General features: G+C 38.5%; 1 protein-coding gene across 3 annotated transcripts in view; it reads left to right on the forward strand.

Moving 5' to 3' along the window:
* Positions 1-12,278, forward strand: part of Tpp2 (tripeptidyl peptidase 2) — a 63,163-nt gene that overhangs the window by 32,986 nt on the left and 17,899 nt on the right. For all 3 annotated transcript variants that reach the window (XM_042697058.1, XM_042697059.1, XM_042697060.1), the window contains exons 12-21: positions 648-763; positions 1,105-1,273; positions 2,053-2,210; positions 2,877-2,953; positions 4,706-4,812; positions 6,156-6,310; positions 7,533-7,649; positions 8,233-8,333; positions 10,214-10,310; positions 11,057-11,194. In XM_042697058.1, coding sequence (XP_042552992.1) covers positions 648-763; positions 1,105-1,273; positions 2,053-2,210; positions 2,877-2,953; positions 4,706-4,812; positions 6,156-6,310; positions 7,533-7,649; positions 8,233-8,333; positions 10,214-10,310; positions 11,057-11,194 — 1,235 coding nt within the window. The remainder of the gene's footprint in view (positions 1-647; positions 764-1,104; positions 1,274-2,052; positions 2,211-2,876; positions 2,954-4,705; positions 4,813-6,155; positions 6,311-7,532; positions 7,650-8,232; positions 8,334-10,213; positions 10,311-11,056; positions 11,195-12,278) is intronic.

Genomic DNA, 12,278 nt, shown 5'->3' on the forward strand with positions numbered 1-12,278 from the left:
CTCTTACAGCATCACGATGTTTCCGTGTTTGTATTGTTTGCTTATTACAGTTTCATAAATGTTTTCGTGTTTGATGCTCTGGAAAGGACAAAAATGATGCACTATTTATACTTTATCTCTGCAACAGTCAGTCAAGCCTGACCAGTTGTTGGGCTCCTAGACTTTTGAACCCATCCACATGTTAGAATCACATGGAACACTTTTATTAAAAACACATGCTGGTGTCTAGTCCTTAAAGATTCTGATTTTTAGTTGAAATGTCATGAGACTTCTACTTTTTGCCTGAGTTCCCTGGTGCTTATAACATGAACTTACATTGCAAACCATGGCCTGCTGACAATGTGTTTGATCAACAGTACTTTAAAGAGAACATTACTTGGATGCATTTAGCTGCCCACTTTGTGTTCATGCTTGTCACCATGCATGGGCCTGCAGTAATGCCCATGCATTACTGGTGATATGCAATGATGTATTTGAATGAAGCCTTTGATGCAGGCAGTTTGAATATGACTATTTGGACTGCTTTTAAGAAAGTACATTTTAAAAATCGGTGTTGAAATATGACATGAAAACCAGAAATGGTACATGTCATCATAGTGATAAAGTAGTAAGCTTACTAACACTAATTTTCTTGTTTTTTATTTTAGGTCTGAAAGCTAATAATGTTGAATATACAGTTCATTCAGTCAGAAGAGCTCTAGAAAACACTGCAGTAAAGGCTGACAATATTGAAGTATTTGCCCAAGGACATGGTATTATTCAGGTATTATTGTCTACATGAAAAGCTAGTTGTAAAACACCAAGTTTGTAGCTGAGAGGAATTTAGTAACTAAGAGAAACATGGAGGACAAGTAGAGGTTGGAAATCCAAAGAAGAGAAGTAAATCTGAATGAAGAGTGGAGTAGGTTTGTTGGGTGTAATTAGATTGGCATTTTGCTTAAAATATGCCCTTGTTGATTTAATTGGGATATCTTTGGAGAGGTGACTATAGAAAGTCACTTCTTGCTTGTACTTTGCTACAGCTGAAATAAAATGGGTCTGTAATTTGCAATAAAATATTTTCTTGACCCAAACATTTATATCTTATCATTTATATTCTTTTAGGTTGATAAAGCCTATGACTACCTCGTTCAGAATACATCATTTGCAAATAGATTAGGTTTTACTGTGACTGTTGGAAATAACCGTGGCATCTACCTCCGAGACCCTGTGCAAGTGGCTGCACCTTCAGATCATGGTGTTGGCATTGAGCCTGCATTTCCAGAGAACACAGGTAAGTGATGGTCAGGCAATAAGTAAAATTCCCAAGAGAAGTACATAATAGAGGAATATTTTTGGGCAAATATTCCGAAGAGGAAATATCAGTTGGCAACTTGTTCCAAAACTATAGGCTTAAGGGAAAGTATTAGGGCTATTGGGTCCCAGTACTGTGGCAATTCAGATAACATCTCAGCGACCAAAGAAAACATTAGACCAATTAGACCAACAGCCCACAGTGCTGTTAACCTGGTAATGAAATTTCAAATTCCTTTTCCCTCCTCATTTTACCTCATGAATATAGCAGCTTTGAGATGCGAGTGAGAAGTAGAAGCAGGCAAGGACTGCTACAGTTCAGTTAGATACAAATCAAAGTAGTTATCACTGCATATGTCAAATTCCTTTTCCTTCCGCATTTTACCCCATGAATATAGCAGCTTTGAGATGAGAGTGAGTAGTAGAAGCAGGCAAGGACTGCTATAGTTTAGTTAGATACAAATCAAAGTAGTTATCGCTGCATATTTGACAGTATTTCAACAGATGTTAACCTCTGCATGTGGTGCTATAAAATATCCATTGATATTCTTTTAACACATAGCAGTGTTTGATGAAAGTGTGAACAGGTCTAATAAGTATACTAAAATATAAGGAAGAGTCTGACTTTTAAGCAAGCTGTGTTTTTCGGTGGCACTAGTGCACACTGTACAACTGACCAGACTAAATTGCTAAGTAGTCATAACATAGAAGGAAAGGGGAAAAATTGCTCATTTTAATTTTTGGTCTTTTTAATACCAGAAAACTCTGAAAAAATATCCCTTCAGCTTCATTTAGCTTTAACTTCAAATTCATCCTGGGTTCAGTGTCCAAGCCATTTGGAACTCATGAATCAATGTAGACACATAAACATCCGTGTGGATCCCAGGGGCTTAAGAGAAGGATTACATTATACAGAGGTATTGTCACATTCATTTTTCATTTCTTTCCTCTTTAAAATGTTAAGAGTGCAGAGTAAACAGTTGCAAGTGTGTTTGCAGTGTGTTGCATTCTGATTAAGAAGTGGACCTTTTTACTCGCCCAGTTTTACAGCTCTTCTGGTTCTGCATCCATTTAAACAGCTGGATACTTTAAGAATGTCTTATGTGTAGATATCCTCCTCTGAAGAAAGCAAGGGAAAGAAGCAGAACTGCAAAGCTTTTTTACAGAAGTCTCTAATTTGTCAGTTATTTAGTTCAATTGAACTGGGCTGAAATTACCTTTAATACTCAGATGAAAACATTTGTTAAACATATGCTAGTTGTAATGTAAATATAGAATAGTATAGCAATATTTCTATCTTAAAAGTTGTCTATAAGACTAGTTTGAACTAGTCTTCTGTTGAGAGAAATTAAAATGCAACTCTTTTTTACGTGAAGTCTCATTTTACTCCAAAGATTGTGATACCTGGATTTGTTTGGGCTTTTTACTGTTAATTATGTCAGGAAACTGATACCAGCTTCAGCTTAAGTTTTAAGATTAGATGAATTGATTCTGTGACTATATAGATATATACAATACATATAATTGTCTCCTATTTTATAAGTTTGTTTATGGCTATTGAGACTCACCATTCTTTTTTTAAGGTCTGTGGCTATGACATAGCATCCCCTAACGCAGGTCCTCTGTTCAGAGTTCCGATCACTGCAGTTATAGCAGAAAAGTAAGTGAGAACTTTCACAGCTTACTGGTATGTTTGGTGGTTAATGGCTGTTAGACCTCCTGACCTTTCTCCTTCCCCATCCCTTTCTAACACATGACAGGGTTTCTTCAGTTTCTTTATACTCTTCCACTGCCTCCTGCTTGTTAGTTAACAGTTTCTGTTCAATAAGTTTGTGACACATTTCTTCCCACAAGATACATAGGAAGAAATTAAGGCTATTACATTTTTTAAATGGCCTGCACAAAGAAAATTACCTAACAATTAAATTCTTAGTCATGTAGTTCCTAGAAATTTGGTGGGAATTTAAAGTCGGTATATAACACCTTCAATAATCAGCTAATAACATTATCACAGTAAGCTTTCCCAGCCTATCTGTGAGTGAACTATGCATTCTGTATCTGTTTCCTTAATACTTTCTTTCTTCCCACAACTTTCTGTCCCGAGACATTGTGTTAAATATTTCTGATGGTTTTTCTCTCCCCATTAGTTTGTCTAGGACAAAGGATAAAAGACATCTCTATCTTTGAAACATTGATTCTTGTTTAGTAGACACTAAATGTTTGTTATGCTGACTCTAGCATATACTTGGATTTTCCCATAGTTTCTTTAATTTCTTCTAAAAGTATTTTGTCTTTACTTACTGTTTCATAGCATGAAACCATTCTGAAGGTTGAAAGAGGCATTGGTACCAGTTTTATTCATAGGTATAAAACAGTTTTAGTGATAAAACACTGCCCTTGTTTTTAATATCTAGGAATCATTATAGTTAAAATTAGAAAATTCTGTGTTAAAAAGTTCCTTCAGGGGGCTGGGAAGGTGGCTCAGTGGTAGAGTGCTTGCCTTGCATGCATGAGGCCCTGGGTTCGTTTCCTCAGCACCACATAAGCAGAAAAAGCCAGAAGTGGAGCTCTGGCTCAAGTGGTAGAGCGTTAGCCTTGAGCTGAAGAGCTGAGGGACAGCACCCAGGCCCAGAGTTCAGGCCCCATGACTGGCAAAAAAAAAAAAAAAGACCATGCTCGGGCTGGGAAGGTGTGGGAAGGTGGCTCAGTGGTAGAGCGCTTGCCTTGCATGCCTGAGGCCCTGGGTTCGATTCCTCAGCGCCACATAAGCAAAAGGAAAAAAAAAAAAGAAAAAAGCCAGAAGTGGCGCTGTGGCTCAAGTGGTAGAGCGCTAGCCTTGAGCTGAAGAGCTGAGGGACAGTGCCCAGGCCCAGAGTTCAGGCCCCATGACTGGACCAAAAAAAAAAAAAAGTTCCTTCAGCAGAAAAGAGAGAATGTGAGCTTTGAGTAATGTGCTTTATAAATTAAAAAATAATAAATAGAAAATATTATCTGTACTCTGTATATCTGCTAATATTTCATAAAAATGGTCTCGGGCTGGGAAGGTGGCTCAGTGGTAGAGTGCTTGCCTTGCATGCATGAGGCCCTGGGTTCGATTCCTTAGCACCACATAAGCAGAAAAAGTTGGAAGTGGCACTGTGGCTCAAGTGGTAGAGCGCTAGCTAGCCTTGAGCTGAAGAGCTGAGGGACAGCACGCAGGCCCAGATTTCAGGCCCTACGACTGATTAAAAAAAAAAGGTCTAATATTGTACTTACTGTTTGTAATCAGCCTGTAACAAGTTCCAATGTTTATTTCTAATGAACTCTTCTAGTACTGGATAAGTTCGAGAGTATCAGTGGACTCATCCTATTAGTACATAGAGCTGTTTTATAAGAAAATCACCTTTTATAACTGACTTTGGTTAATTTTCAGAGTGAGCGAGTCATCACATTATGATGTGGCCTTCACAGATGTGCATTTTAAACCTGGTCAGATTCGAAGGCATTTTGTTGAGGTTCCTGAGGGTGCAACGTGGGCTGGTAAGAAAGATTACTGTCTGGACCACTTATTTTTATATGCATTCTGTCTCTCAGTGATTGTCTCACAGACATATGAAGTGAATGTAAATTCATAACCCATATGACTGAATGCTTGTGGGGGTCACGGCCCCTGTTAGGCCTTTTACCTTGTCACAATCCTATAGGGTAGACAGGTAACCATTATTGAAAAAATGTCTTAAATGTGACTTTAGGAATAGAGGGTTTTTTTTAAACACCTTTACTGTACTAGGGATTAACTTAGGGCCTCACATTTGCTAGGCAAGTGTTTTATCACTTGAGTAGTCCTTTTGCCTTAAGTTTTTTGTTTGTTCCAGCTTTGATAGTTGGGGGCCACAAGCCTGTGCTTCCACACCCAGGATGGTCTCAAGCCACAATCCTCCTCTCTCTCTGTCTCCCAAGTTGTGAGGTTTATTCAGGGTCAGATTAGAAAGTATTACAGATGGCTCATCTTTCAAATTAGAAACATTGGATTTTGTGTCCTTGATAGTGGATTAGATTTTAGGAGCCTTTTTGAGGATACTTTTTAGATGAACTTGCCTCAGCATGATCTTGACTTACCTCCCACTGTGCCTCACCAGGAAGCTACAAGCTGTGTTTCTGGCGGTCATTCTTTCCTGGACATTGACCAAGAGAAGAGAAAAAGCTAGGACAAGTTGAACAGACACCAGTGCAATTTAGGCAAGATAAATAGATACCTAAAATATAACTGGACATGATAACCTATACAGGACTCTAGGCATACACCACACACACACAATCAGACTAAAGGAGGATACCCTTAGGGGAGGTACTCAAAGGTATAACTTCTCTAAACATTAAAATCCTACTTATAAAAATTAAAAAATCCTATTTATCTGTACTCATTAATCTACTCATGTAACTGGATCACCTCTGTACAGCATCTTTACAATAAAATTAAAAAAATTTTAAATCCTATTTAAATAAAGAAAAAAAGATAAATAGATGTTTCCAAAACTTACCATCCCTGGGTTCCCTCCCTCCCCCTTCCCCCCCCCCCCCCCAATTTTCAGGGAAAACTGAAGGAAATGAGGGATTTTAAAAGGAACATTATTTAGATACTTGTGTATGCATCAATGGACACTTTTTAGTGGGTGGTGGTTTATTTAAACACATTTATTTCCTGTAGAATATCTTCTACTCTTCTAGCTTTACTAATATTCTATTGCTTTGTTTTTAAAGAAATCTGCGGTTTCATTTGAATGCACCATTTTATACTTGACATAACCAAAGAAGTGGACATTTATAGCACCAGTTTCTGAGCATTTTAAATCTTACCAGTTTAAAACTTTGCCTTGTTTTAGAAGTTACCGTGTGTTCCTGTTCTTCTGAGGTATCGGCCAAGTTTGTTCTTCATGCAGTACAGCTTGTGAAGCAAAGAGCCTATCGAAGCCATGAATTCTACAAGTTCTGTTCCCTTCCAGAAAAAGGAACACTGACTGAAGCTTTTCCTGTCTTAGTAAGTTTAATTCACAGATTGAAATCCAGAGTATTTTCTTTGCCTTTTTGACTAAGTCTAATAAATGAAGTAGAAAGACAGGTAGTCTATAATTAGAGTACTTAACAATGAAATCTGAATGGATTCTGCTTCTGTTGAGTGCTGGGGTTGGAGCTGAGGCCCTTGTGCATGTGTACCCTTATCACTATTATTTTTATTATTATCTCAATTTAGTCAGTGAATAATGTTAATCTGACAGTTTATGGCGCTTCATAATTTGGATCTCAATTTAGGTTTCCTCGTTTCTTTATGTGGTAGACTTACTCTTCAGTGAAACTTCATGACAGAGTACTTAAATCGTTTTACTAAGGCTCTGTGGAGAATCTGAGGTGAAGCACATTGCCTCCCAACAAGCAACCCAGCCCCGTTCCGTAAATGGAGGGGTGGATGCTCTGAGGTGCTGTCTGTCTTTGCTACTTTGCTTCTCTTGCGGGTTATAGAGCCTTCCCAGGTCTCTATGCTCCCTTTACTTGTCTTTTGTATCTGTATTACCTAATTTCGTCTCTTTTAAACTTTCTGATGCAAAAATTCCAAGAAAACCTAAGTCGTTTTCATTTCTATTTAATTATTTATTTATTACTTTTTTGCCAGTCTAGGGTCTTGAACTTTCGGCCTGTGCACTCTCCTTGAGTTTTTGTACTCAAGGCTAGCACTTCTGGCTTTTTGTGGTAGAGATAAGAACCTCACAGATTTTCCTGCCTGGGTTAGCTTCAAACCATGATCCTCAGATCTCAGCCTCCTGAGTACTAGGATTACAGGTGTGAGCCTGGTGTTACCTGGTTTAATTTTACTTTTTAACAAAAAGAAAGATGTAAGGGACCGTAATTTCATTCCACTTCAGTTGCCAAGAAGCTCACAAACTAATGAATAGGCATTATATAGTGCTATCTTTTCTCTTGATTTTGTTTTGTTCTAATGTTTGCTTTCAAAAGCTGCTTCATACATTTTCTAGTGAAGTAAGATTTGTAGTAGCTAATTCTATTTAAATTACCTGCACCCACTTACACAAATTTGATTTATCTAATTCTTTGTACAAATGATAAAAGCTCAGAGTTTTCTTAACAAATAAAAAGAATTGCACTTTTTTTAGTTTGAGGAAAAAAACCTAAAAAGTGATGCACATCTCATAATATGTATAACACAAATTATACTTTATATAATATATTTTTATTTTTATCTGCAGGGTGGGAAAGCCATTGAGTTTTGCATAGCTCGTTGGTGGGCAAGTCTCAGTGATGTCAATATTGACTATACCATTTCTTTCCATGGCATAGTGTGTACTGCTCCTCAGTTAAACATTGTAAGTTGTACAATATTGTACTTTTTGCTGCCATTTATGTACTGTGAAAAAAGAATTGCATTGTTGAGGTTTTACCTTTAATAGAGACCCTGGAAATACATAGTATCTATGAATGAAGATGACAAAACAAAATGCACTGAAAGCTGTTAATCATGAGAATGACAAGGAAAGTATGACTGGGAAGACCTTGATCTGATTAAAGTATTGTGTACTTGAGTGAATAGTTGAGATGCACTTTAAAACAAGAATGACAGACATGTAAAACAGGTCCTGTCTGAGGGGAGAGTCCTGTCTGGGAGAGGGAGCAGGAGAGGCAAACAGAAGGCGAAGGAGAGCGAGTATAGTTGAAGCACTTTATGTATATCTGTGAAACTGGAACAGTGAAACTTACTAAGTTAGGAGTGTAGGGTGAGTCTGATCAAGGTACATGGTATGCATATATGGACATGTCAGAATTAAAACCACTTGTGCAACACATGGATATAATTTTAAAAAATGGGGCAAACTATATTAAATAATGTTCATTTTAGATTCTATTTTCTATTGAAGTGTGAGGAAATAACTTGTTAAATATCCTTCGTAGCATGCATCAGAAGGAATCAATCGTTTTGATGTTCAATCCTCCTTGAAATATGAAGATCTGGCTCCCTGCATAACTTTGAAGAGCTGGGTCCAGACACTACGGTATTGTTCTTTGTTTTAAAAGCTACAGATACTGTGTGTTAATGAGAGTGATTGAATTCTTGCAGGTCTCTTGAGAGGCAGCCTGGCCCTGTCTCTGGCCTTGCTCCTCACCTGCCTGGCAAAGTTCAGGGCAGAAAATAGCCGTCCCCAAAATGGCTATTTAGGATCAATTGTCAGTAGCCTTTTTGTTTGTTTCTTTTCTTTTTCTTTCTTTTCTTTGCTCCTTTCCTTTCCTTTTTCCTTTCCTTTTTCCTTCCCTTTCACTCCCTCCCTCTCCCTCCCTCCCTCCCTCTCTTCCTTCCTTCCTTCCTTCTTCCCTTCCCTCCCTCCCTTTCTCCCTCCCTTCTTCCCTCCCTCCTTCCCTTTCTCCCTCCCTCCCTCCATTTCTTCTCCCTTCTTCCCTCCCTCCCTCCCTCCCTCTCTTCCTTCCTTTCTTCTCCTTCCTCCCTCCCTCCCTTTCTCCTTCCTTCCTTCCTTCCCTCCATTTTCTTCTCCTTCCTCCCTCCCTCTCTTCCTTCTTTTCTTCTTCCTTCCTCCCTCCCTTTCTCCTTCCTTCCTTCCTTCCTTTCTCCCTTCCCTTCCTCTCTTTCTCTCTTCCTCCCTCCCTCCCTTTCGCCTGCCTGCCTGCCTGCCTGCCTGCCTGCCTTCCTTCCTTCCTTCCTTCCTTCCTTCCTTCCTTTCTCTTTCTCTTTCTCTTTCTCTCTTCCATTCTCTCTTTCTGTCTGTCTTTAAGGGGCTTGAACTCAGGGCCTGGGCACTGTCTCTGAGCTTTTTCGCTTGAGGCTAGTACTCTACTACTTTGGGCCACAGAGCCACTTTCTGGCTTTTTTGGTGACTTAATTGGAGATAAGAGTCTCATAGACTTTCCTGCCCAGGCTGGCTTTGAACTGTGATCCTCAGGTCTCAGCGTCCTGAGCTAGGGTTACAGGCGTGAGCCTCAGCGCCCGGCAGCCTTTTCATTCCTTGACATGAAATAACAAGTTTAGCTTCTCTGATTTTATTTTGTGAATCTTTTGCCAGACAGTTTCAGAAATTGCAGTAGTGCCTAGTCTTACTGAATGGGAGAAACTCAAGTAGTATACTGTTAGTGCCCAGCAGTTCCTGTTATGAACACAGGGCACCTGCCTTGTGTTTTCACATTCATTCTTCTAGTTTGAGTTCTCCTTTTTAAAAAATCTGTAGTTTGCCAGGCACCGGTAGGTCATGCCTGTAATTCTAGTTACTCAGGAGGTTGAGATCTGAGGATTGAGGTTCAAAGCCAGCCCGGGCAGGAAAGTCCAGTAAACCACCAGAAAACCAGAAGTGGCGTTGTAGCTCAAGTGGTGGTAGAGTGCTCGCCTTGAGCTGAAGAGCTGAGGGACAGCACTCAGGGCCAGAGTTCAAGGCCCATGACCCACCCCCACCCCCAAAAATCTGTAGTTTAATAATTTGCTTTAGCAAACACTGAAAAGGTTAAGTGCTGAGTCAGGACAACTGGGCATCAGCCTAGCATTTGGAGAACAGCAACAGTGCTGGTTGTGACCTGACTCATGTCTGTATTAAGACATGTTGGGAATGGAGGATACAAATCAAAATGTACCTTCTATGTTTTTGGTGACTATCACCCTAGTATTAGGTTCTGGTTATTGTAAGAGCTGTTTACAGTGTTTGGATCATGAAGCTTATCTTTGCAAGTTTTTCATCCTTTTGCAAAATTTTAGACAATATGCAAGGAAGGAAAATTACTTGCTGGTTATTAAAATACTAAGTATACTTAACAGGTTTTCAGAAATGTTGATATGTCACTTTTTGTAGTATGTTACAGATCTTGTTGCTTAGAATTTTAAGTCTCATTAAACGGATTTTTGAATCAAATCAACTATGCAATTGCCTTCTTATAGCCCAGTAAGTGCAAAAACAAAACCTTTAGGAACAAGAGATGTCTTGCCAAATAATCGTCAACTTTATGAGATGGTCCTGACTTACAACTTTCATCAGGTATGTATTTGCCTAATAAAGTATGACCATACAGTGAATGTTGTGTTTTATGAATAATCAAAAGTAGAAGGATATAATATATCTATGAAATAAAATCGAGTTATTAATCCTCACTAATTAGAATTATTCTCACGTAACTATGATTGCTAATTCAGTATCATTCAGATGTGACATCCGTGTGGTTTAGTGGTGAGCTGGCCTTGAGCCTCCAATTTTATAATCAGTGGTACACATCCACCACTGAGCAGGAGTGATGAGATGACTCAGAGATGCCACATCCCTTCTGATTATGATCCTAAGCCTGATTACTCTTGCTCCTTGTAGAATGAGCAATTAAAGTAATTGAAATTAAGGTACCCAAATATTGGAACCAAAGAGTTTTTTTTTTAAGGATCTGTGAGCATTCAATAAAACAATTGAAGTACAATATGGATTTGCTTTTAATGTTAAGGAGATAAGAGATTTCAGTGAACTTGTTACATTTCAGTTTTATAAAGTAGGTATTCAATAACATATATTGCTTTGTTAATATAAAGCTATTATATATAGCTTGGCTTGTATCTTTAAAGTTTCTAAAAGATAAAGTGCATTTAATTAGTGCCAAAATTGATGTTCTTCATTTAAAAACATTTTACAAGACAATATTTTGAATGCTTTATAACAAAAAACCTTATGCCTATCATCAGGTTAATCTATATTAGAAATCATACACAAACACATCAATAATCAATTTTACTGTTTTATAGCCCAAGAGTGGAGAAGTAACTCCAAGTTGCCCACTTCTTTGTGAATTGTTATATGAATCAGAATTTGACAGCCAACTATGGATTATTTTTGACCAGAACAAAAGGCAAATGGGTTCAGGCGATGCCTATCCACATCAGGTATAAAATTTGCAGTGAAATTTTTGAATTAACGGAAACCTATTTCATGAACTGATTAATTCTTGATCTCTTATTCTGATAAAATATTCATATTTTCAAAAGATTATAATGTTTCATTTAGTACTTTTACAAGCTATAAGACACTCTCTTGTTGTAGTTATTGAGTAGCAGACTGATAAGGTTTCATCATGTAGTGGAAGACAGAACAGTGCTTCCAAGACACCAACAAGCATAGCTTTGACTGTATGTGTGTGCACACACACACACACACACACACACTTATGTGCTGAGGATTAAACCCAAGGCCTTGAACATCTTAAGCATGTACTCTACTTTTGAGCAGCACTACGAGCTCAGCATGGATGTTTGTTGTTGTTCTACCTGTCTGCAGGTAGTGGGAAATCCTCTGACATATATTAGCACCTTGACTCCATCTCAGGGCCGAGTGGGATAAAGCATGTAGTAAGTGCTCATTGTTGAACACTGTATTGAACACCTCTTTTGGGCTGTTAGATTGAAGGAGAAAAGGTCTTTTAATTATGTAACTTAGGGAGATTTAACCCATGATTGAAATTTTATGTGAAAAAATGAGCCTAGCATTAATTCATGGAGTTTTTTTCAGTTAGTCCTTCAAGGAATGATAATACCTTTTTCCTCAAGGCAAGCAGCAGTTTTATCAGTGTAGTGCATTACTATAGTGTCATTACTTTGATACTTTTTAAACCTTCTCAGAAAAAAACTAATACAAAATGCAGCATCTGACTTCATAAGCATAGAAAAGCAAAGTAGCTTTTTTTTGGGGGGTGGTGGAGAGGGGTCCAGTCGTGGGGCCTGAACTCTGGGCCTGGGTGCTGTCCCTCAGCTCTGCTCAAGGCTAGCGCTCTACCACTTGAGCCACAGCACCACTTCCGGCTTTTTTCTTTGTGCTTATGTGGTGCTGAGGAATCGAACCCAGGGTCTCATGCATGTAAGGCAAGCGCTCTATCACTGAGCCACCTTCCCAGCCCAGCAAAGTAGCTTTTACTCATTGATCTTTATTAGTTTTGTTTTTCCTGTTTGCATTAAAGGAATGATCTTTTGATTA

Source organism: Dipodomys spectabilis, unplaced genomic scaffold (genome assembly GCF_019054845.1).
Source record: "Dipodomys spectabilis isolate Male_0828 unplaced genomic scaffold, ASM1905484v1 ptg000215l, whole genome shotgun sequence".
Classification (NCBI taxonomy): domain Eukaryota; kingdom Metazoa; phylum Chordata; class Mammalia; order Rodentia; family Heteromyidae; genus Dipodomys; species Dipodomys spectabilis.